The sequence below is a fragment of the Eurosta solidaginis genome, chromosome 1, assembly GCF_040869045.1.
Source record: "Eurosta solidaginis isolate ZX-2024a chromosome 1, ASM4086904v1, whole genome shotgun sequence".
NCBI classification, from domain to species: Eukaryota; Metazoa; Arthropoda; class Insecta; order Diptera; family Tephritidae; genus Eurosta; species Eurosta solidaginis.
In genome coordinates, this window is record NC_090319.1 from 355904769 (window position 1) to 355931261 (window position 26493).

Below are 26493 nucleotides of genomic sequence, written 5' to 3' on the forward strand. Positions count from 1 at the left end.
CTAAAAGTGTTAATGTAAAAATAAAATGTAAAACATAAACAAAAACATGTCAAGCTCACTAATTTTGGGGGAATAGTGGTCTCGCTTTTTCATGATAGAAATTATTTTGAGTTTTGAAGTTCGTCAGTTTTTTTGCTTGGAATCCAAGCAAATATAAAGAAGTGTCATATTTGCTTTAGTCAAAACGTATAATATTAAATAAAATATACAAAACGTTAAGAAATTCACCAACTCAAATATTTTTAGGTTATGGATATGGTGAAAAACCAAAAACCAATTGGTTGTGGTATGATCTGGCACCGATAATCGATTACATTGATTTCCATAAGGTTGGTTCGATCACCTGTTTTATCTGGTTATGGTTTTATGGTTATACGTCACCATTAATTAGCCCTTTAGCGTTAAAGAAGTTTAATTAGCCCTTAAACGTCCTAACGCCATAGGCGTAACCATACCCATATCCATAACCATCTCCATTGTGATCGATTAATGGTGCCATAACCTTAAACAGCTGACATTTTCATAAAAATGAGGAAAATGCAAAAAATTACAAAAATATTCCAAAAACAGAGGCTCTTAGTCAAATCGTATCCAAAACAATAAAGCGTCCGATATGTCAAATATCACACAACCGATCGAAACACGTTGAGACATTGGCGCGTCAAAGGGAAGCAACGCCACGGCGTTCTATGTACATATATCCCACAAATCACACACACTGCCTTGACCCACTGTGCTGAAGTTTTCGCAATGCTTTTCAACACCGAAATATTTGTTATGCTTATTTCCTTTGTAAATAAAATAATCATAGCAAAACAGGGGAATACCCGAAACATTTCATTCTTGAAATATGACTGGTGCATCATCAAGGGCGGATTTTATAAATTTACCAAAAAAATTAGAATTTCTATCGAAACCAATTTCACGCGGTTCTTTACGTGGTTTAAAGCGATGTCCAGGTTGTCGTTGGTTGAATGGTGTTCGAAGCAGTGTTTGTGGTAACGAAAATTGCAAATTACGAAAAAATGCGCTAAGTCTGCAAATACCATTAGATCCTATACGCTTAGAAAGCTTAGATAGCTCGAAAATACTCTACTCAATACGAACTAAAGAACAAAATGCAAATCCAAGGAACTTTGTGCTTTCCGCACTTACTGATGGAAATGGCGTCATAACCTATATTTGCTACAGCTGTGATAATGCAAGGTCTGCTGTTCCAACACTTTGCAAGCACATTAACGCATGCAATGCAAGGAATGCCAACGCATTATCGCAAGCAGAAACATTTGAAATTTCTCGTGATGTGCTGTGGAACTTGAATGGCTTAGATGAAGAACATAAGCAACGCCTTTGGGGCATATATCAGCAAGAGGAGAACAATATTCCTGCGGTGCAACGTATATCAAATGCATTGTTTGTAGTTAGATGTGATGTGTCAAAGGTTTTTCCAGCTGGACGCTTGCATGTCACAGCATTAAGAAATGGAAATTCTACGAAGAAAGGTATATATTCATGCTCTTGTAAGAAATTGAAAATAATAGTTGAGCCGGACAATTCGGTTGTTATGCAAGAAGAAATGTGTGATCATATATTGCTAGTTTTGGCGGCTGTCTTAAGTAATCGCAAAGGCAAAACAGCGTATTGCAATTTTACGAGCGCATTAAAATCATACTGGATGCCGACAAGTATTGAGACGCCAATAGTTGATTCTACTCAAGAGGATGCGCTCTTCGGCTTAAGCATAGATATTGGTGGTAATTTTGATATGGAAAGGAGTCATAATGAACATGTGGATGATATTTTTATTTGTAATAATGATTTTATGTCTGATGGGGTGAGCTAATTCATATTGATAAAATGTTACCATATAATATTATTTTAAAACTTGCCTCTTACTTATTCCTTACTTGTTCGCAGACTATTCCTGATTTCGAAGACATTATACTGGATAATGCGCTGTCAACAAATATCACAACACATACTAATAATATTTTACATCCTGGTGATCCGAACTTAGGTTTAAGTTTTGCCATCACAGCAGAAGATGTTGAAGATATAAAACTTTTCGATGAGCCCTCAATAAATGAAATTAAAACTGTACCAACTCATTTAAACAACAGCACTAATATGACAACTGCACATCTTGAGCTAAGTGATTGCAAAATCGAGCTAATGGATCAGTTTGAACCAACCGATCAAATTGATTTATCGTCAACTGACGACATAACTATTCAGGGGGATGCAACGTGGCTTGGTAATAGTATAAGCATACTGGAGGCGCCAGTACTAAGTACTAGTACAGCATCAGCAATAAATTGTAACACTGTATCACCAGTTATAAAAGCACCAACAACACCAACAGACCATGCAAGTTATTACAATAACAATTCCCTGCTGAAAGCGAATCAAGTCGTTGAAGCTCTGCCAATAGAACTGCCAACTATTGCCATGGTAAAAAAATGTCCTATTAAAGCAAAGGAGTTAGTGCACGAAGTAAATACACGGAAATTTCCACCATTACCAGCAAAACGTTCGCTTATTGTTAATAAACCAACTACAACAATGCAACCTCACCATGAAAATATTGATGAAAAGTTGCAAAGGGAACAGCCGTCGCTTGCCTTTTCAGCTTGGTTGGATTATGTTATTGAAGTGATCAATGAAAGTGTTACTATAGTGGAGCAGCGAAATGTGGAACACACTTTTCATGTACATGAGGTATTTAAATTTTTAATAATGAAAACATGACACATTTGATAAAAATCGATGAGATATCAGACGTTCCATAAATGTTTGTTGTTGTTGTTGTTGTTGTTGTTGTTGTTGTTGTTGTTGTTGTTGTTGTTGTTGTTGTTGTTGTTGTTGTTGTTGTTGTTGTTGTTGTTGTTGTTGTTGTTGTTGTTGTTGTTGTTGTTGTTGTTGTAGTAGTAGTAGTAGTAGCGATAAGGTTGCTCCCCGAAGTCTTTGGGGAGTGTTATCGATGTGATGGTCCTCTGCCGGATACAGATCCGGTACGCTCCGGTAACAGGACCATTGAGGTGCTAGCCCGACCATCTCGGGAACGATTTATATGGCCACATTAAACCTTCAGGCCATCCCTCCCTCCCCACCCCTAAGTTCCATGAGGAGCTTGGGGTCGCCAGAGCCTCGTATTTTAGTGAAACAGGATTCGCCCCGAATAGGTGAGGTTGACAATTGGGTTTGGAGAAGCTGTATATTGCGCTCGCAAGTTGCGCTACACAGCCCCTTTAATCTGGTATTTTAGTCGCCCCGTACGACAGACATACCTACCGCGGGTATCTTCTGAGCCCCTAACCCGCTGGGGGAATCCATAAATGTTTCAATCCCTAGTATCTCAAAACGTAATTTTCACAGTATATTATTGTCCATATGATTCCTTAATAGTAAAAGAACTGAAACCATACCAAAAATAACTAATTTCACCCACATGGCTGGCAAAACTAATGTTTGTGTCTTTTATTACAGGAAATATTTGCGCATTTCAGTAAAAGTTTTAGCAGTGGCATCAAGTTACGTATACCAAATACAACAACAGTTGTAAAAACCGGGAAATATACGGGTCTCTACAAGTATGTTTGGTACTTTACAACCGCATCAACGGTACGACGAATTTTTACCACAGAAAATGTATGTAATGATCATTAGATAAATTTTTAATATTTCTAATTTATTCAAATATTTCTCGCTTCAAGATATCAATACAAACCGAACGAATTTTTGAGTATAATAGTGATGGGGTATTTGTGCCATATTTGCACAAGCCTCCTCTACCAGCTGCTAATAGTAAACTGAAGCGCGTTTATCCTAAATTATCTCTGTATAAAGCACATATATGGTTCGAAAGCGGTGTCAATGCAAGTTTATTTTATTTCTCTTTAAATCTTTATTTATTATTTACTTAAACAATGTATTTATTGCTTTATAGGAACATAAAAGCAGTTTCAAACTGGAATGGTTGCCAAACGCATTTCCCAAAAGTCATCATGGTATATTGAAGTTGGAATTTTCAATAGGTGTACAAGGTCCGCAAGAAACTCAAATATCTATTGAAAAAACAATAAAACAGAAAACAAAATGAATAATTGACTGTGTTGTGTGGAATAGATTTAAAGTAAGCTATAAGAATCCTTAACTTAGTTCCAGTAGGTATGCTTATTCTAAAATCAAGGGTCAACTTTCTCTTCATACACAATGACATATCGCTCATATACTTCAATAGTGCCATAACTCAAAAAACATGACTTTTGAATTAATAACATATAAACGTACCTAATATATCACTTGTATGTACATAAACAAATCAATCATTATGTATACACATATGTACATACAACCAGCGGAAAGATACAAAAGTATGCAAATATCGGTGGAAGTATTACTCACATATACACGCGCATATGGCTATGCGAGAGGCTCTAAACGTGCATCTGTAATTTATAGCTGGTAAGTTTATAGCTGGTAACTAAGAAAATTCTAGAAGAAGAAACGCCTAGAAGTATGCGAACGAGACAGCAGAGAGTATAAAAGGAGCGAAAGCTGAGTAAACAACAATCAGTTTGACGAATTTTTACCACAGTTTGAGTTAAGCCCGCTATCAGTTGCGAAGTATAAGTGTTATTGTGAAGTATAAGTGTTATTGTGAAGTATTTTCAAAGTAGTCTAATAAAGACCAAGACTAATAACGACGCGGAGTGACTAGCACATAAAATAGAAAATACATACGAGTGCCCCGCAACACATATGTTCCATACATATATGACATTGTTGAGTATAAACTGAAATCATAGCAGTTTTAACTCAGTAGCATGTTGGTATCGTGTGTAATACACTGTATACTTCGTTTATTATCGGTTTTTCTTTAGCGCTGTATTCAGTTTAGTTTCGTGTACATCGTTGTGTTGCTAGCGTCAGAAGACTGATATGACTATATTCATTTTATTGTACTGTTAGTCATACTGATTCAAATTAGTGTTTTCGTATAGGACAGTTTACTTTCTTGCTCAATAGGAAAATTGAGTACTGAACTGCTTCGAGGCTTATAGGAGGTTATTCATTTTATGAAGCATGACTATGTAAATGTGTTTTAGTGGATATAAGTGCTTGATATTCTTTGTTTGTGTGCTCACTAATACACATTTTTTGGTTAGTCCACTAATAACCTTAAAACATGAATAATTGCAGCTCATTGATCGGCACTCTGATGTTTGGGAATGTACCTACCCTGCTCGACAGCTGTCAGTCATTTGAGGCGTCAATTGACAGATATGGCTAATGGAAATTTACATCAGGGCGTAAAGCAAAGTTTCTATCAGGTTGTTAGAGGCGACTTGACAAACCTGATGTAAACATTCTGTATACCTGTATGTATACCCATCCATACCATGCCCTGCTAGACAGCTATCCGTCATTTGAGGCATCAATTGACAGGTATGGCTGATGGAAATTTACATCAGCCCGTAAAGCAAAGTTTCTATCAGGTTGTTAGAAGCGACACAGCTGATGTAGAAACCAATCAGACCTGTATAAATAAAACCAGCATACAGCGCTGATGTAGAAATTAGTCAAACCTGTATAAATAAAATCTGACCTGATGTAAAAACCTTCCACATTTCAAATTTATCATTTATTTTCATACAAAATTTTATCATATTGTTACGAATATTAGCAACACTAAGGGGTACTGCCATCTCTAAGCCGATGCTAAGCAGCGCCTTGTATGCACATCCATAAATCAATCATTATGTATCTACATAAACGAATCAATCATTATGTCTACACATATGTACGTATACGCAGCTGAGAAGCAACGCACAACCACATGCATATATCTGAGATACTCCCGAAAGTATGCAATGAGAGAAGCTATAAAATCGTGCAATTGTAGTTACAGCTGAGAAATTTGATAGCTGATGGCCAACTAGTAGATTCTGGAAATGGAAGCGCCTAGAAGAGGCGAACGAGGAAATCAGAGAGTGCAAAAGGCAGCTGGATTTAAGACGCTATCTAAAAAAGGCAACAACAGTCAAGGCGCAATAAGTCAGTTTTGATTAAGACGCTGTCTGGCGAGCAATAGCAGTATTATTTATTGTGAAGTACTTTAATAAAGGACATTTTTCCATTATTCAATTTAGTGTTTCGAACTTAGTAGAAGATTGCAAATAAGAGGATTTGCAGTAAATCCGTTACAATTGGTGTCAGAATAGGAATTGTTGAATAAATTCCGAAGATTAAGAATACAACTTGGACATGACAAAGTTGAGTGAATTGAGGATCCATCAACTGAAAAAGGAGTTGGAGAACCGTGGATTGAATACAACCGGCAATAAGATCGAACTTCAAGCGCGGCTACGAGAGGTAATGGAGTCGCAAGGAATCGATGTAGACGAGTATGTCTTTTATCTTGATGGGGACGAGGCAACAACAAAAATTGAAGAGAAAAACGAAACATCGCAGACAGTTACGAGCACAGAATTGAACATGATTTTGGCTGCAATATCTGCAAAAACATCGACAGTAACATCAATGTCGTCGCAAATATCAGAAATGTCGACACAGATTACATCCAAAATGGAAACACAGCTCGAAGAACAGAAGACATATATGACATCCCAACTGGAATCACAGGAGGCACGTATTTCAGAAATGACGTCGCAAGTGTCATCTCAACTGGAAGACCAAAAGACATATATGGCATCTCAATTGGAAGCGCAAGAGGCACGTATATCTGAAATGTCGGCAGAAATTTTGGAACAGGTATCATCAAAACTGGAAGCGCAGGACGCAAAAATGGCTCAATTTCAGGCAGAAGTCGATGAATTAACGAGGTCGTATGGAGCAGTCACAAATAAATCGCCCAGCTGTTTCAGCAGCAATCCAAAGGTAAAAACACCATCCTTTGACGGTTCTGTTCCTTTCCAGGTGTTTAAATTCAGTTTCAGAAGACCGCAGCAGTGAATAACTGGAGTGCTGAAGATAAAGTTGCTGCACTATTCGTGGCATTGAAAGGATCTGCTGCTGAAATCCTACAGACTATTCCAGAGGGAGAGGACACATTGATGAGCGCTCTAGAGGGGCGATACGGAAGCAAACACAGGAAGCAGATACACCAAATATAGTTGCAAAACCGCTACCAAAAGGCTAATGAGACTTTGCAGGAGTTTGCGTCAGATGTCGAAAGGCTTGCACATTTGGCGAATGCCGACGTACCCGGGGAATACACCGAAAGGGTAAAAATTCAGAGCTTTATAAGTGGCATACGGGACGTCGAAACAAAGCGAGCTTGCACGTCATTGCGATCTTGGTCCTAATAGTTCCAACAATGTGGGTGCCCGTAAACGCAAAGCAGGAGGAGATGAGCAATAGCGTGTCAGATGTAAAGAACGAAAACTTGCCCCAGCTATTGAATGTCCTGTGATATCTGTGTCTCAAATTGGAAGAAAATCGAGCAGTCTTGCCGTCAGAGGAAAGCTGGATGGCAAGGGGCGTGTACTGACTGTAGATACGGGCGCATCTCATTCCTTAATCCGATCTGACTTCGTCAACAAGAGAGTAAAACCGTTACCTGGAGCAAGGTTGCGTACGGTCACTGGCGAGTATAACCAAGTCCAAGGAGAAGTGGTATGTGAGGTGTTAATTGGAAAGGTCATGGTTCTACACAAATTCATTATGGCGGAGATTGTTGATGAAGTCATATTGGGAGTGGACTTCTTAGTTGACCCTGACATCAGGATCGATATGCGGAGAAAGATTATGCGCTATAAGAACCAGGATATACCACTTAATTTTAGTTTGGAGAAAGGGTTCAGCAGTAATCGGGTACTGGTGGAGAAGACTCGACAAAGACCACGAAAGTCAAAGGTAAAGGTTGATGGATCGAATGGGCCAAATAAAGCGAAATCAAAAGTACCTGCGAGAGAAACACTGGCATTGACAAACCCTAATGGACGCACAAAAACGAAGGAACGAATTTCCCAGAAAGAATGCGAGGGTAGTTTCAAGCCGGGGCGCACTACTGTTGTGAAACGTGGGAACGATACTGATTATGCGAAGCCAATCCGTCAAGCGCAAGCTCTACGAAGTAGTTCATTGGCCAAACAACGGAGTGCGAGGGAACGATCCAGGATAATGAGTAGTAAGATGAAACACAGGTACGACAAGGAAAATAATTCGGAAGGTTTCCGGGAGGGAGATTTGGTACTGCTATACAACCCTCACCGGCGGAAAGGTGTTCCAACCAAATATCGGTGCAGTGGGGAAGGCCCGTACAGAGTCGTGAAGAGGATCAGTGATGTCATCTACCGTATACAAATAATTGGGAAACCACGAAATAGAAGGGTGGTTCATTTGGAGAGGCTAGCAGCGTTTAGATCGGGAGATTTGTCTGATCGGGACGATCAGACTTAGGTGGAGGGCAGTGTTACGAATATTAGCAACACTAAGGGGTACTGCCATCTTTAAGCCGATGCTAAGCAGCGCCTTGTATGCACATCCATAAATCAATCATTATGTATCTACATAAACGAATCAATCATTATGTCTACACATATGTACGTATACGCAGCTGAGAAGCAACGCACAACCACATGCATATATCTGAGGTACTCCCCAAAGTATGCAATGAGAGAAGCTATAAAATCGTGCAATTGTAGTTACAGCTGAGAATTTTCATAGCTGATAGCCAACTAGAAGATTCTGGAAATGGATGCGCCTAGAAGATGCGAACGAGGAAATCAGAGAGTATAAAAGGCAACAACAGTCAAGGCGCAATAATTCAGTTTTGATTAAGACGCTAGCTGGCGAGCAATAGCAGTATTATTTATTGTAAATTACTTTAATAAAGGCCATTTTCCATTATTCAATATTGGAGTTATTTATTCAACAGTTTAGTGATTCGAACTTAATAGAAGATTGCAAATAAGAGGATTTGCAGTAAATCCGTTACAATATAATTACATTAGTAATATATTATTAAAACAGTATATGTACAAACGTGGCATAGTTGATGAGCTTGAAGCTGCAAAGCAAAGCACTATGTTTTCACTCTTAACTCATCTTTGGAATAATAAATATAAACAAAAATACAAATCCAAAAAATTTATAAATTATATTATAAATTAAATGTATAAGGATATACATACATATATGTAAACATATAAAAAAGCTGTGTTTATATATATACGCATATTGTCACTTGCGAAGCGAATATATTTGGCGAGTCGAACGTATTGGCGAATTCACATCAAATTTGCATTGTGAGTGGCGAATGAACTTATTCGACTGCAATGTGTCATTGCCATTCAAACAAATTTAATTAGTTCATCCGAATTTGACGTTTCTGTCACCTGTTTTTATTATTTATTTGTGCACAAACAGAAATGTAAAAAACAAGTTTATTAAATAGTAATAAATAAAGTTAAAAATGTTTTATAACGTTGATCCTTTTTCCGTTATTACCCGGAATATTGGTTCCACGCCCGTTATCACCCGGATTATTGGTTCCAAAGGACTGTCCTGTCGGGTTGGCGGCTTCTTGGAGGTTCAGTAGCTCATCCACGGATCTCTCTAGCGCAGATAAACTTCGATGGGCGTACGGTCCTCCCCCAGTGGCTACGGTCTCGCTGCGGTTTGTAGTAACCTTTTTTTAAGCTTCAACTTATAATCTAACCAAACCTAGGGCAAATATGTTGGTAAGTATGAACTGACACGCAGAATACAATTCAGTTACTACTAGAGGCCTGCACGGATACGATGGTTCGGGTATATAACTAAGTAACGCTTCTGACAATTATCACGTTGTCGGTTACTTTGGAAACTTGCATCGTGATATCGTACGGTTACTTTTGAAACTAACTGGTTAAGTATCTTATCGGGTATTATCAGAAAAATAGTAGGCGGTGGCTCGGAGCTAGGATCTAACCAAACCTAGGGCCCATCTCTGCACCCTTCAAAATGCCAGTAACATACCCGAGTAGATACATTAGCAGGTAAAGCTGCTTTACTCGAGTCGATTTCCTGGTAAATTTTCTCAAACAAAGTGCCTACTTGTATATGATGGTTGAATTGAGTTGGGAGTCAAAAAAACCATCAATAATTCGACTCGTGTAAAACAGCCTTAAGTATCAAAAGTAACTCCAGTCAGTAACCGTACGATGCTACGATGCCACGATTCTGCGATGTATACTTTTGTATTATTCGTGCAGGTATATTCTTCTTACCTTGTTCCACTCGCGCCCATTACGTATTGGAGGACATATGGAGTTAAGATCCGTGGCGAAATGGTCCCACAATTCTGCCATGCTCCTCCTGGTCTCTCCAAAATTCCCCATGCCTCTGGCGACGTCTGGATTATTTTCCATCAGCTCGACCAGCTTTTGGAATTGCTGCGGCGTTGTTCTTCTCATTCTGAAAACTTCATTTATTCAAACCAATAAATAACTCAATTTAATTTAATGAATTACTCACTTTTATTTATTTATTCAATTTATTTACTTTTTTCAATTGAACACATTCAAATAAATGCCAATGCGTCCTTTTCTATTTTCAAGCGCGAACAAAATAAGCATTCGACAAATTTTGACAGATTTGGCGAAGCGAATATGATTTTTTCGCTCGTGGCAATTCGACAAATTCATCTTCCGTCACTCATTCGACTTTTTTTTGCGAATTCGCTAGCGATTCGCATCTCGCAATTCGAGACCGCGAAATTCGACAAAATTTTCATTCGCTTCGCAAGTGACAATATGCGTAATAAAGTTATGTATGTGTATATGCTTATACATTTTATTTATTTTGTAATTTAAACATTTTTGGTTTTTGTATTTATGTTAATGTTTATTAGCCCTGAGGAAAACTTCAGAGTGAAGTCGAAATTATGCAAAAGCAAACATTGTGTTTTACTCTATGGCCGCAAGATCATCAAATATACCAAAACAAATAAGAGTAGTAGCAACAATTTAAGATTAATACAAATCATATAAAGCTCGTTAAACTGTATGACAAATGATGTGAAAGTATGAATGTGAGAGTGGGGATGTGGGAGTAGATGGGTGAATATGAGGAGTTGAAGTGGAGGTAGGTATTGGACTGGGAGTGGGAGTACACTTTGGAGTAGTAGTCAGTGTGCGTGTACGTGGAGCGAGTGCGGTGGTAGAAGATGACTGATTCCCAGCTTTATAAATTGGCTGCATTTTACTCCCAAATTCCTAACTCCCGTGCCATAACTCTTTGGTTCTTTGAGAATATCTTTTGCTTAATGGGAATAAAAATTAATTAAAAAATTCAATGATAAATTAAATATCAATACATACATTTATCAAAACAATCTCCGTCATTTCCAGCAGCTGGTCCATTTTCTTGGAGATGTCTGTCTCTCCGACATTGCTGGTTTTGCTGACTTCCTCTACTGAAGGTTGGGCGTGAGCATGAGCAGTCGCAGTGAAACCATCGCTCATCTTAAGGGGTTTGGCTGAAAATGATAACCATATAATATTTTACTTAGTTTTATTTAAAAAATTAATTATAGTTACCGTTGTTTTGTGACGACATGTTGCTATTAATAGTTGTATTGAAAAGATGCATTTTTGATTTATGAATTTTATAAAAATAGTAATAAATTAAGTTTAACACAGTGAAAGTTATTATAGGCTCGGTGGAATGTGTGGTTTAATTAGAGAAGTCGTGAAATAGGTGGTGAAGCAGGGGAATGCAGAAGTATTTATAGACAATATCATCTTTTTTAAAATTCAGCACAGTTTCATATTTTCCAATCTTAATACCATTTGCCCTTAGCATTTCAGCTTCTGATGCAAAATCTGCTGGGAAATCATTTACGTACGGTTTTGTGAACCAGAGTAACATCCTATTATAAACGGACATTCGGAAAATCGAAGAATCGGCCATAAAACTCTATTAAAACTTTCGAACAGTTGCAGACCGTCGATACCTACGTCAATTAAAACCTCGGTGTGCTGCTCCAGAAACTGAAACATTTCTGAAATAAAGTGCATTTGGAAGCTTAAGTAAAGAAACTCACCATGCGGAAGGACCTGAACATTCATTTATCTCTTCTTGTGTTAAGAACAAAGGGGTATATTTTTGACACCACCTTTATAAAGTGTCTTTAGCAGACCACGGACCAAATTATGGGGAACTTTATAACCAATTGCCCAAAAGGTAATTCTTTACTTTAGCTCACAACTGCTAAAACTCTTCCAAAAATATCGGGAGGTGTCAAAAGACGAGCTTTGGACCCAGGATCACGAAATGAAAATTTTCATGTGGTTGCTGTAATTTTGATGGTTTTGTCGTACCCACAACAAAAACTGTGGGTAAAAGTGATTTGTGCAGATATAGTTTTGGTCTCCAACCCGGTGTTGGACCCACCCAGGGCAATTCTTTATAAGCGCGTCCGAAGGCCGCCAATGCAAAAAGGTGTTCTGCGCAAAAATACTATAGATCCCGGTTTCGGGGCGCTCCGGGCCCATTTTTCGTTTTTTGGAAATATCTTTTGAAAGAAATAAAATTTTGAATTTCCGTTTTCAGATTCGTGGTCCTGGGATCAAAACGCGTCTTTTGACACCTCTCCCGATATTTTTGTTCGAATTTTAGCAGTTGTGAGGTAAAGTAAAAAATTACCGCTCAAAATCTTATTAACTCCCTCAAATTAACATGCTTGCTGGAGTCCATGCACTCCGCATTGGTACTTTGGCCAAGCACATAATTCCCTCAATATAGCTGCATGCACCATCGTTCACCCCCGGGCTCATACGCAACAACATTTTTATTTAATTGGCAAACGTTTTGATTTGCACCTCCATTTTGAGCCATAGGAACAATATTTTCACTATTGTCCTCATAAACCACACATTTCACATTTTCCGCGTCTAGCAATCCTTGAAATGTATTTATAGGGGCTTCAAAGAGCCTTTCTTCACTGCTGAGGCAGTTTTCTAAAACCCCCTTATTCATTTACTCGCTTTTTTTAACACGTACCGCTTGTAATAAATAATTAAATCGGTAAATTTTAATAAATTATTTTCCGCAAACAAAATTTCAGGACTAGATTTGTAAAATGACGCGTGTTCTTTGTCTTTCTGTTCGTTCTTCTTCTTCTTTCGGTAAGAATTGTCAAAAGAAAGAGGAACAAAAGAAAAATGTATGCGATTGTGTTAGTGATGCCAAAAATTCTGTTAATGCGTTGGAGTTTCCGTCAGCTCCGTAGTAAATTTTGCCAAGTAGCGCAACTAACAGCTGATTGGTGAAATTCACACATTCACACGCACAGTTCTCGACTCAGTTTAAAGAAAAAACTTTAGATTATTTAGCTTAAGTTTTAAAGTGAGATAATCCTTACCAATTGATATATATATAGAATATATAAGGGGTTTTTGTTGTTATTAAAAGAATCTTTTTATTTATATTAAAGTTTTTATAATTTATTTTTGAACTTTATTTTAACAAGTTCATGCGATTTTAAAGCATTTTCGTGCATATAAATACAACCATGTGCATATACGTTTTGACATTACATTTCATACACGTTCGTATTTGCCATTCTCATTGTTTCTAAATTCGTAAACAATGACAGCGGATATTCTGTGTGATTTTTCGAAAAAATGTATTATTTGTGTGAAATTTTATACTTAATCTGTGGAATTGTGGTGGTCAAAAAGCTTTTATGCAAAAATACTTAGCCTCACAACGCGACAATGTATTTCGTAATGTCGAAGTACTTATATGTATATGTATTTGATGTGGAAGCTTGCATTTGAGAACACGGTTTCACTTCAGTCCATTCCCTTCCACCCCTATATGGTTCAAAGGTCCCTTTTTCTCAATTTTGGTTCTTTTTCGGCACAGTTTTGGTACTTTTATTTCTTTTTCACTGAAACAGAAATTCAAAACACTGCTAAAAAAAATTGCCGCAAATCTATTACCAACATATAATTTTTAATTTACTCCAATGGAATTCTTACCAAGAAAATTGCTCTATCAATAAAATGTAGCAGAACAATGACATTTCACTTGGGAGATAATTTGCGAGGCATTAAAAATGAAGTGTTGAATGTTCGGACAAACACATTGTCATTAGTTTTAATGAAACAACGCACTTATCAGAAAAAGGCTTGTTTTAGTGGTTAGATATTTTGATCGGTATTCAATTATTATACAGTTGAAACTTTTAAAACGCTTAATTTTTAGTCTGAGTTCAAAACTCACACTTACTGAATCTAGGCTCTGGAATGAAGTTTAAACTGTGAATGAAAATGAAAGCATCTATAAAAATAGCACTAACACAATTTCTTAGTTTCATTTACGATTTATTGAGTTTGCCACAACCCAAATTTTTTAACCGTTCCTTACTAAAACCTAACTGCGCTATACATTTTATTTCATTGCAATCAAGCAAAACTAGGTTCACAACGTTAGATTGGTGAAAGGCATAGTCTTATCCTAAAAATTTGATAATGTGATACCTAAAGGTACACTTTATTTTTGTTTGTGCAGTTTGAACTAAAGCCAATTGTCTCCTTTATTAAAATTTTATATAGGACACCGCTGAAACATCCTACAATTTTCGATTTTTACAACAAATACGATACTCTAGTAACTTGCCGAATTGTTTGTATACCAATAAAATAAAACTAAAATTTGGTCCTTTTTTTTGAGGTCTGGTCCTCTTTTTCGATAAATTTTGGTCCCAAATGACAACATGGTGTGGCAACCGTGTTTGAGAATGCACGTAATTAGGTTGCATTTTTCCGAACTTAATTTTTTTTTAAATAATGAAATAGTGGTATGCAAGCGACTGCCATAGTAGTAGACATGTACATGAATATTATGAACAAAGTTTAAAGCTAAAAAAATTTCTTTGAAATATAATCTAAGAGAAGATGGACACGAGGCGTAGCTTCATAGACGCGTATTAGGCACAGCATAAGCAATCTTGAGGTTAAGAGAGATCTTAGCTGCATGCCATATTTTGCAGGCGTCTACGAAGCTACGCCTCTTGTGTATCTTGCCTAAATTCAACTTTTTAGGAGATCTAACATTTTTAATTAATATTGATAAATAACACCTAAAGCAAATACGCATAAGGTGACTTTTCGTCGTTTTGGCACTTACAATAAATTTTCTATCTATCTTCATGTTATAAAAATAGCTGTATTTCATTTTTCCTCATGTGACATGGGAACTTTTACCGTCCGTTATTTTAAAGTAACCCTTATTTGACGAATAACTGAACGATTTCTTTCAAATAAAGTGTTTGTTAGCGTTCACCGAAGATGGTGAATACGGCCCTGGAATTGTTAGCTTATATAGCCAAAGAAAGTTATGCATAAGCAAAATTTAGTCAGCACAAAACGAATAGTTAGAGAAAATTTAAAATATAATGCATAGGTATAAAATGCATGCAATTTATGAAATCATTTTTATTATATAAAATTAGTTTGACATATCAGATTTGTCAATATTATTTTAGTCCTGCTACTTTTAACACATTTATAATATTTAAGAAGAACATTTAAAAAGTAAAAAACATGATTAATGCTTACATTAATACGTGTTTAATTTATTTTCAATGAGGAATAAAAAGCACGTTTTTATAAAGTGCATGTGAAGCTCCATATATAAAATGAGTAATAGAAGGAACATTGGTTTATATATTACATTTTTAAAATGAAAATCTCCTGCTAAAAAAGTAATAGAATGAACATTGGTTTGCACGATACATTTTTAAAATGAAAATCTCCTGCTAAAAAAGGAGCAAAACCTACCTACATTTTTTCATTTTTGTACTTAACTACACTCCCTTTTGTGATTCAGGATTTCGGGCAAATTTTGAAAAAACTCCGAACATCAATTCCTTCATTATATGACATTCGACTGCCTAGTCCACTGCCTTCCACTCTATTCGCAACATAACCTCTATTTAAGCTGCCAAACTATATAGTAAACAATGGTCAGCTCCATAGTACAGGTCTACAAGTAGGATATGTAGCAGCACGCACATACACAGCCACGCTCACCTGATAAAATGCTTGTTCTTGTTCGTTTTTTTGTGGATGCTATTTGGCACTGTTGTACTTCTTAGGTCCAAGAAAAGTGTAGTACCTGCTAACGAAAACTGCGTAAAATTTTTATCGTAAAATTAGAAAGAAATTCCCTTATTTACTTTCAAACGAGCACTTAATTACATCCCTCTTTAAAATCCATATGTTTTGGACAATTTTAATTAACAAATTGTGATACTTTATTACGGGGACGATTGCTAAAACACGACCAAAACCGTCGGGGGAGGTACTAATAGACGCGTTTTTGCCTCGCTTCCAATAATTCGAATACTTTTTCGCCTTTGGACTATTGATAACAGGACAAAACGCATCTTTTCATTTCTCTTTCCACATTTTTGGACGGGTTATTGCAGTCGACCTCGGTTTCAAACTGTTTTTCGCGGAGAACTTTTAAACGGGTAGAAAAACTTAGCACCCGTGTTTGTATTCTTAATACTGGAATAACTACGCGTCCTCAGATATCCCAATTCAAGACTTTTGTATAATTTTCTGTAGGACCCATATAGGCGCACTACATTTTCATACTAAATTCGTTCAAAAAATTTACCATCACAGCAACCCATATCTAATATTCCGATCCCTTGTTTGCTTCCCTGTGTCGCTTGACACTTCGCGTCAAAACTCATGTTCCACGCAGGTTCCACTGAGTTCCACGCTAGTTTGACACTGACCGAAGTGTCAAACTGCCGTGTGTTAGAAAGGGAAAGAAATTGTTTCCCTCTCATACATATCATACTTGTAAACCTGTACAATGGAACTGTGCTAAAATCAAAACGATTTTGATATTTACGCATGTCTGCAAATATTGCACATGCTTTTTCTTCGTGTGTGGTGATTGTGACACAGTTTACCTGTGGTTTATGATAATATAAAATCAGTAATTGTTGCTTAAAAATGTTAATATCGAAGGCGTAAGGACCATCTCTAGCTTGTAACAGGAATTCACACAAATTCAATAATACATAATAATTTTTTATACAGTTATAACAATGTTTCATTTGTTGCGCTAGTTGAAAAATGAATATTGCGCAGTGCTGCAATGAGTTGAGCTGGTCTTGCAACTAAAATATATATATTATAAATAAAATGGAAAATAAACGCTTCTGGTGCGAGTTTTTCGACTTATACTGTGAATTACCAGCACTGTGGAAAATAAATAGTGCTTTTTTATACAATTAGTGCCTTTTTTATACAATTAAAACACATGTTTCATTTGTTGCGCTACACTAAAAATGAATATTGCGCAGTGTTTTTGAGCCGTGTATATCAAAATTTTCATTTGCACAAATTCCGTCGTTTTATATTTGCGCATTCCTTTTGTGTCATGTATGGGCCGTCTAACACACTCGCATAAATTTTTCTTTTGTTTCTCTTTCTTTTGACATTTCTTACCGAAAGAAGGAGAAGAACGAGCAGAAAGACAAAGAACACGCGTCATTTTACCAATCTAGTCGTGAAATTTTGTTTGCGGAAAATAATTTATTAAAATTTACCGATCATTCGCGTTTTCAATCTCGTAGTGAACGGTTCGCTGAAATTCCTTGCAGCTCAACCATATGGAAAATTGGGCTTAATAACATGTGGTTGAGTACAAATCCAGATCGCAAGGAATTTCACAGCTTTGTGCGTGAGTGGAGCGTGTTTCGAATCAAAATCAACTTTTTCAACAAATATAAGTGGAATCACTAAATAATTAATTGATAACCTGGCGTGGGCCACATAATACCAACTCGATTTACGTATAACTGTCGTAACGGGAAAATGTTTAGCACATGGCAACAGGCCATATACTGGAAATTAAGGAATTATAACGGAACAAATTACGGATTATAATTTTATGCTGAATAAGCAGCTCGTTTTAAAAGCTATGCAATACTGTGCATATCTATGAACATTAAATTGCAATTTTGATTGCAAAAATTTTAAAATCACTTTCTGTGATCATTAATTAATTAATTGACTAATTGAATATAACCTGGCGTGGTGCCATCGAAATGCCAATCTTAATAGAATTTGAGAACAATTACAATAATTGACATCCATTTGCAAGCTGCTACACGTGGTTCTGGCCTCTTTGAAATTACATCTCAAAAAAAAAAAATAAAATAAATAAAAATATATAACACTAAATACGAAGACTTTGAATATAACCTGGCGTGGTGCCATCTAAATACCATTTTACAAATTACGGATAGTCAAATACAAATAGCAAGCTGCTACACATGGTTCTGGCCGAATTGGTATTACCATTGTGTATTAGTGAAGCCAACATTACACATAAACTTGTTTTACAACAATCATAAGAAATAACCAACTGAGATTTAACCTGGCTTTATGGATAAACGTCCGTGCCATTAAACCTAACCCAAAAAAAAAAAAAAACAATGTACCGATTTAATTATTTATTACAAGCGGTACGTGTTAAAAACGCGAGTAAATGAATAAGAGGCATTTAGAAAACTGCCTCAGCAGTGAAAAAGGGCTCTTTGAAGGCCTTGTAAATAAATTTCAAAAATTGCTAGACGCGGAAAATGTGAAATGTGTGGTTTATGAGGACAATAGTGAAAATATTGTTCCTATGGCTCAAAATGGAGGTGCAAATCAAAACATTTGCCAATTAAATAAAAATATTGTTGCGTATTAGCGCAGTGAGAATAGTGCGGGGGTGAACGATGGTGCATGCAGCTATAGTGAGGGAATTATGTGCTTGGCCAAAGTACCAAAGCGGAGTGCATGGACTCGAGCAAGCATGTTAATTTGAGGGAGTTAATAAGATTTTGAGCGGTAATTTTTTACTTTACCTCACAACTGCTAAAATTCGAACAAAAATGTCGGGAGAGGTGTCAAAAGACGCGTTTTGATCCCAGAACCACGAATCTGAAAACGGAAATTCAAAATTTTATTTCTCTCAAAAGATATTTCCAAAAAACGAAAAATGGGCCCGGAGCGCTCCGAAACCGGGAGCGGGATTTATAGTATTTTTGCGCAGAACACCTTTTTGCATTGGCGGCCTTCGGACGCGCTTATAAAGAATTGCCCTGGGTGGGTCCAACACCGGGTTGGAGACCAAAACTATATCTGCACAAATCACTTTTACCCACAGCTTTTCTTGTGGGTACAACTAAAACATCAAAATTACAGCAACCATATGAAAATTTTCAATTCGTGATCCTGGGTCCAAAGCTCGTCTTTTGACACCTCTCCCGTTATTTTTGGAAGAGTTTTAGCAGTTGTGAGCTAAAGTAAAGAATTACCTTTTGGGCAATTGGTTATAAAGTTCCCCATAATTTGGTCGGTGGTCTGCTAAAGACACTTTATAAAAGTGGTGTCAAAAATGTACCCCTTTGTTTCTTAAAACAAGAAGAGATAACGGAATGTGCAGTTCCTTCCGCATGCTGAGTTTCTTTACTTATGCATCCAAATGCACTTTATTTCATAAATGTTTCAGTTTCTGGAGCAGCACACCGAGGTTTTAATTGACGTAGGTATCGACGGTCTGCAACTGTTCGAAAGTTTTAATAGAGTTTTATGGCCGACTCTAGGAGCGCTTGTCTATTTTCCGAATATCAGTCCGTTTATAATAGGATTTTACTCTTGTATCACGAAACCTGAGAACGTAAAAGATTTCCTAGCAGAAGCTAAAATGCTAAGAGCAAATGGTATTAAGATTGGCAAATATGAAACTGTGCTGAATTTTAAAAAAGATGATATTGTCTATAAATACTTCTGCATTCTCCTACTTCACCACCTATTTCACGACTTCTCTAAATAAACCACACATTCCACCGAGCCTATAATAACTTTCACTGTGTTAAACTTAATTTATTACTATTTTTATTAAATTCGTAAATCAAAAATGCATCTTTTCAATACAACTATTAATAGCAACATGTCGTCACAAAACAACGGTAACTATAATTAATTTTTTAAATAAAACTAAGTAAAATATTATATGGTTATCATTTTCAGCCAAACCCCTTAAGATGAGCGAGGGTTTCACTGCGACTGCTCATACTCACGCCCAACCTTCAGTAGAGGAAGTCAGCAAAACCAGCAATGTCGGAGAGGCAGACATCTCCAAGAAAATGGACCAGCTGCTGGAAATGATGGAGATTGTTTTAATAAATGTATGTATTGATATTTAATTTATCATTGCATTTTTTAATTAACTTTTATTCCCATTAAGCAAAAGAGATTGGCAGATAACCAAAGAATTATGGCACAGCAGTTAGGAATTTTGTAGTAATTTGCAGCATATTTATAGAAGCTGGGAATCAGTCATATTCTACCACCACACTCGCTCCACCCACACGCAACACTGACTATTACTCCAAACTGTGCACCCCTCCCAGTCCAATACCTACCTCCACTTCAACTCCTCATATTCGCCCATCTACTCCCACATCCCCACTCTCACGTTCATAATTTCACATCATTTGTCATACAGTTTAACGAGCTTTATATTATTTGTATTAATCTTAAATTGTTGCTAAAACCCTTATTTATTTGTTGTGGTATATTTGATTAGCTTGCGGCCATAGAGTAAAACACAATGTTTGCTTTTGCATAATTTCGACTTCACTCTGAAGTCTTCCTTAAGGCTAATAAACATTAACATAAATACAAAAACCAAAAATGTTTAAATTACAAAATAAATAAAATCTATAAGCATATACACATACAAAAGTTTATATATAAACACAGCTTATTTATATGTTTACATATATGTATATATGTATATCCTTATACATTTAATTTATAATATAATTTATAAATTTTTTGGATTTGTATTTTTGTTTATATTTATTATTCCAAAGATGAGTTAAGAGTGAAAACATAGTGTTTTGCTTTGCAGCTTCCAGCTCATCAACTATGCCACGTTTGTACATTTACTATTTTAATAATATATTACTAATGTAATTATATGATAAAATTTTGTATGAAAATAAATGATAAATTTGAAATGTAGAAGGTTTTTACATCAGGTCGGATTTTATTTATACAGGTTTGACGAATTTCTACATCAGCGCTGTATGCTGGTTTTATTTATACAGGTCTGATTGGTTTCTACATCAGCTGTGTTTGCTGATTTGTTTATACATACCTTATACATATCTACATCAGGGATGATGGAATATAATTCGTAGGCAAGACAAGGACAGCGATATGCCAATTCTCGTGTGCAAAAGGAAGACGGAAAACCATACACGTATACAAATGTTTACATCAGGTTTGTCATGTCGCTTCTAACAACCTGATAGAAACTTTGCTTTACGGCCTGATGTAAATTTCCATCAGCCATACCTGTCAATTGATGGCTCAAATGACGGATAGCTGTCTAGCAGGGCATGGTATGGATGGGTATGCATACAGGTATACAGAATGTTTACATCAGGTTTGTCATGTCGCCTCTAAGAATCTGATAGAAACTTTGCTTTACGCCCTGATGTAAATTTCCATCAGCCATATCTGTCAATTGATGCCTCAAATGACTGACAGCTGCCAAGCAGGGTAGAGATTTTTGAAAAACATACGGCGCGTCTGACTCGGGAATCACCAGTGTACATGTTGACTCGTTGTCAAAATCAAAAATTTTCACTAGACCTAATTCTCGACTCAGACTCAACGTGAGTAGACCCTATTGTAACGAATATTAGCAACACTAAGGGGTACTGCCATTTCTAAGCCGATGCTACGCAGTGACGTGAATGCACATCAATATTTCAATCGTTATGCCTACACATATGTACGTACACGCAGCAGAGAAGCAACGTACAAACACATGCAGATATCTTATCTGAGATATGCAATTATAATTGTGGAAGTGTCGCTCACAAATACACGCGCATATGAGAGCTATACACGTACATCTGTGGTTATAATTATAACAGATAACCAACTAGTAGATTCTAGAACAGAAGCGCCTAGAAGATGCAACAAAGAAATCAAAGGGTATAAAAGGCCTCAACAATAGAGGCGCTATAATCAGTTTTGATTACGCACGCAATCTGTCGGGCAATAGTAGAGTTATTTATTGTGAAGTACTCTAATAAAGGCCATTTTGCATTATTAAATATTGGAGACATTTATTCAACAGTTTAGTGATTCGAACCTTAGTAGAAGATTTGAAATAAGCGGAATTGCAGTAAATTCGTTACAATTGGTGTCAGAAGAGGAATTGTTGAATAAATTCCGAAGATTTTGAATACAACTTGGACATGGCAAAGTTCAGTGAATTGAAGATCCATCAACTGAAGAAGGAGTTGGAGAGCCGTGAATTGAATACAAGCGGCATTAAGCTCGAACTTCACGAGAGGCAATGGAAGCAGAAGGAATTAACGTGGAAGAGTATGTCTTTCCTCTTGACGGCGAGGAAACAACAAAAATTAAGAGCAAAATGAAACATCGCAGACAGTTACCAGCACAGATTTGAACGTGATATTGGCTGCAATATCTGCACAAACGTCGACAGTAACATCGAAGATTGAAGCACAAGAAACATGTATTTCAGAAATGTCGACGCAGATAACATCCAAGATGGAAACTCAACTTGAAGAACAGAAGACATATATGACATCTCAGTTGGCTGAGCAGTTGAAAGCACAATAAACGCGTATTTCAGAAATGTCGACACAGATTACATCCAAGATGGAAGCACAAGAGGAGCGCTTATCAATGCAGGTGGCACAAATGTATTCGCAGTTAGAAGCACAGAATACAAAAATTGTACAGCTCGAGGACAAAATGGATGCCTAGATAGAAGCTTTGAGAGGTCGTATACATGAGTTGCAAATAAATCGCCCAACAATTTCAGCGAGTAATCCATAGATAAAAACTCCATCTTTTGACGGCTCTGTTCCTTTCCAGGTGTTTAAGATTCAGTTTGAGAAGACCGCAGCAGTGAACAACTGGAGTGCTGAAGATAAAGTTGCTGCACTATTCGTGGCATTGAAAGGATCTGCTGCTGAAATCCTACAGACTATTCCCGAGGGAGAGCGGAGCAACTACGAAACATACTAGAGTTGCAAATCCGCTACCAAAAAGCTAATGAGACTTTGCAGGAGTTTGCGTCAGATGTCGAAAGGCTTGCACATTTGGCGAATGCCGACGCACCAGTGGAATACACCGAAAGGATAAAAATTCAGAGCTTTATAAATGGCATACGGGACGTCGAAACGAAGCGAGTCACATACGCAAACTCAAAGCCAACATTTGCAGAAACGGTATCACATGCATTGACGCAGGAAACTGCCTCACTATTGAGTAAACCAGCATACAAAGCTCATCGTGTGGAAGTGGAAAGACCAGATTGGGTAGACCTAATTTTGGAAGCACTGAAGGGATCACAACAGAAAAATGCCGGAGTTATTAAATGTTTCAAGTGCGGCAACCCAGGTCATATTGCACGTCATTTCAACACCGGTCCTAATACTTCCAACAATGTGGGTGGCCGTAAACGCAGAGCTGAAGGTGATAAGCAAATCTCCAAGTCCATTCAATCGTTAAACTAAAGCGAGTCAGCCGCAAGTGGCGACAGCTGGCTCCCTCAATTGAATGCCCCATAATCTCTATCTCACAAATTGGAAGAAGGTCAAACAATCTTACTTCCGGAGGACATGTGGATGGAAAGGAACGTTTACTGACTGTAGATGCGGGTGCATCTCATTCCATCATTCGAGCGGATTTAGTCAACAAGAAGATAAGACCATTGCATGGAGCAAGATTGCGTACAGCCACTGGAGAAGACACCACGGTTCTAGGTGAAGTAGCATGTGAAGTCGCAATTGGGAACGTCACGGTAGTACACAATTTTATAGTGGCAGAGACCGTTGATGAAATCATAATTGGAGTGGACTTCTTAATCGACCAAGGCATCAAGATCGATATGCAAAGCAAGACGATGCGATATAAGAACATAGATGTGCCACTTAATTTCGGCTACGAGAGAGGTTACAGCAGTAAACGAGTGCTGGTGGAAGAGAGTCAGAAAATACTACCAAAATCCGAAGCAGTCATCTGGGCAAAGGTTGATGGAGATTGTGGGATTGTGGGTTGTCGAAGCAGCAAACAAATCAGCACTTAACATACTTGTAGGAAAAACCCTGGCTATGACAAAACAAGATGGACGTATTCCGGTAAGAGTACTCAATGAGTTCAAGTCACCACTCAAAATGACCAAAGGAGCTATTTTGGGAAGATGCCAAGAGGCTGAAGTAGTTATTAACTGTTGTGAAACATCAAATTGACACTGGAGACGCGAGGCCGATACGTCAAGCTCCTCGTAGTGTTCCACTGGCAAAACGGGAAGTTGTTAGTCAAAACGTACAAGAAATGAGCGACAGCGGCGTCATCGACAGCTAGTCTATGGAGCTCACCTGTGGTACTTGTGAAGAAGAAGGATGGGAAAATGAGGTTTTGCGTGGACTACCGCAAGTTGAACGACGTCACGAAAAAGGATAGCTACCCATTGCCAAGAATTGACGACACTCTGGACTCGCTCTCTGGTATGAAATGGTTTTCCACACTGGACTTGAAAAGTGGCTACTGGCAAGTGGAAGTGAAGGAGGAAGACAAAGAAAAAACAGCATTTAGCGTCGGAGATGGTCTTTGGCAATTTACAGTAATGCCTTTTGGAGTTTGTAATGCACCAACTACTTTTCAGAGACTCATGTATCAGGTATTGAAAGGACTGCACTGGAAAACATGCTTGGTATACCTGGACGACATCATCGTATTAAGCAAGAACTTCGATGAACATCTTAAAAACTTTGAGGAAGTTTTCCAGAGAATAGCTGGCGCTGGTCTGAAACTAAGTCCCAAAAAGTGTGCTCTGTTTAAAAAGGAAGCAAATGAAAAGATGGAGACAGTAAAGGATTGGCCAAGACCACAGAACTTGCATGAATTAAGAAGTTTCCTTGGGCTGTGCACATATTTCCGGCGATTTGTACCAAACTTTGCCAGCGTAGCTCATAACCTCCATGAGCTTACAAGAAAAAATAAAGCTTTTGAATGGAAGAAGGAGCAAGAAGTGGCTTTCCAAACATTGAAAGAGCGTTTGTGCACTGCCCCAATGTTGGCATATCAGATTCCAGGAGCAACCTTTATTCTAGATACAGATGCGAGTGGATATGCTATAGGAGGCGTTTTATCACAACTGGTCGATGGACAGGAGAAGGTAGTTGCATATTACAGCCGTTCGATTGGAAAACCAGAGAGGAACTATTGCGTTACACGGAGAGAGCTGTTGGCATTGGTAGAGTGCATTAAACATTTTCACAAATATCTCTACGGCCAGCGATTCCGCGTCAGGACAGATCACGCAGCGTTGAAATGGCCTCTGCTGTTCTGTAATCCGGAAGGACAATTGGCACGGTGGATCGAGCGACTACAAAGCTATGACTTTTCCATTGAGCATCGAAAAGGTAGTACCCATGGAAATGCCGATGCAATGTCACGAAGACCATGTAGTTTGGAATGCAAGCACTGTTCACAGGCCGAGGCTAAAGAAGACATTATAGATGTCCGGCTAATGACTATAACGTATACGGATGAATGAGACAAGGAACAGCTAAGAAAGTGTCAGCTGATTCAGATCTGTCACATGTTATGCAAGGGCTCGAACGAAACGAAAGACCAAGCAGAGAGATGTCAGCAGAGAGTCCCATTGCGAAGTCCTATTGGGCACAGTGGAACAGTTTAGAATTTATATCTGGTTGCTTGCATCGAGTATGGGAGAGTGAGGATGGTCAAAGAAAAAAGAAACTGATAGTTGTTCCCAGAAAGAGGATTCCTGACGTGCTCAGCGAGCTGCATAATGGTCCAAGCGGAGGTCATCTTGGAATCACGAAGACGCTCGAGAAGATTAAACACAGATTCTACTGGGTTGGTTGCCGTCAGTCGGTCACTGAGTGGATTGCGAACTGCGAGGTTTGCACCAGAGCGAAAGGGCCCAAACCCCGAAGTCATGGCCAGATGAAGAAATATAACTCAGGTGCGCCATTTGAAAGGATCGCTATGGATGTCGCAGGTCCATTTCCTACTAGCAACTGCGAAAACAAATATGTACTGGTGGTTATGGATTATTTCAGGAAATGGCCAGAGGTATACCCAATCCCAAATCAAGAAGCGGTAAAAGGAAAAATGTATGCGAGTGGATTAGGTATGTCAACAATTCTGTTAATGTGTTGGAGTTTCCGTCAGCTCTGTCTAGCAGGGAACTCATCATTACGTCCACGGTTGCTACTTTCGTCCATTTGGACCAACAATGGTTCCTTCCAACCCCATTTGGTCCGCTGGTCCCTTTTCTTCAATTGTGGTCCTTTTTAGGCAGTTGCCACAATTTTGGTACTTCTGTTTCTTTTTCACTCAGGTAAAAATTCACAATATTGCCCAAAAATTT

General features: G+C 37.7%; 1 protein-coding gene and 2 long non-coding RNA genes across 7 annotated transcripts; 2 read left to right on the top strand and 1 right to left on the bottom strand.

Moving 5' to 3' along the window:
* The first annotated feature begins 297 nt into the window (after nt 1-297).
* LOC137238108 (uncharacterized) lies at nt 298-4114 on the top strand. 2 transcript variants are annotated; one of them, XM_067762733.1, is made up of 6 exons: nt 298-998; nt 1053-1834; nt 1918-2718; nt 3487-3648; nt 3714-3875; nt 3947-4114. In XM_067762733.1, the coding sequence occupies exons 1-6, from the start codon at nt 851-853 to the stop codon at nt 4097-4099; spliced, it is 2208 nt and encodes a 735-aa protein (XP_067618834.1). In that variant the 5' UTR covers nt 298-850; the 3' UTR covers nt 4100-4114. The 2 variants fall into 2 exon arrangements, with proteins under 2 accessions (XP_067618834.1, XP_067618833.1); XM_067762732.1 differs by having other exon boundaries at nt 300-1834.
* Nucleotides 3853-13180, bottom strand: LOC137238112 (uncharacterized). 2 transcript variants are annotated; one of them, XR_010949101.1, is made up of 4 exons: nt 13012-13180; nt 11547-11569; nt 11328-11485; nt 3853-4064 (listed from the first exon to the last, which is right to left on the bottom strand). It is a non-coding gene; the product is annotated as an uncharacterized lncRNA (long non-coding RNA). The 2 variants fall into 2 exon arrangements; XR_010949100.1 differs by lacking the exon at nt 3853-4064 and adding an exon at nt 10461-11268 and having other exon boundaries at nt 13012-13175.
* Nucleotides 13181-16862: 3682 nt separating this feature from the next.
* On the top strand, nt 16863-21045 carry LOC137238113 (uncharacterized). Of its 3 annotated transcripts, XR_010949103.1 has the most exons (5): nt 16913-16971; nt 17076-18508; nt 19980-20002; nt 20064-20221; nt 20281-21045. It is a non-coding gene; the product is annotated as an uncharacterized lncRNA (long non-coding RNA). The 3 variants fall into 3 exon arrangements; XR_010949104.1 differs by having other exon boundaries at nt 16863-18878; nt 19543-20002; XR_010949102.1 differs by having other exon boundaries at nt 16887-18508.
* The last annotated feature ends 5448 nt before the right edge of the window (nt 21046-26493 follow it).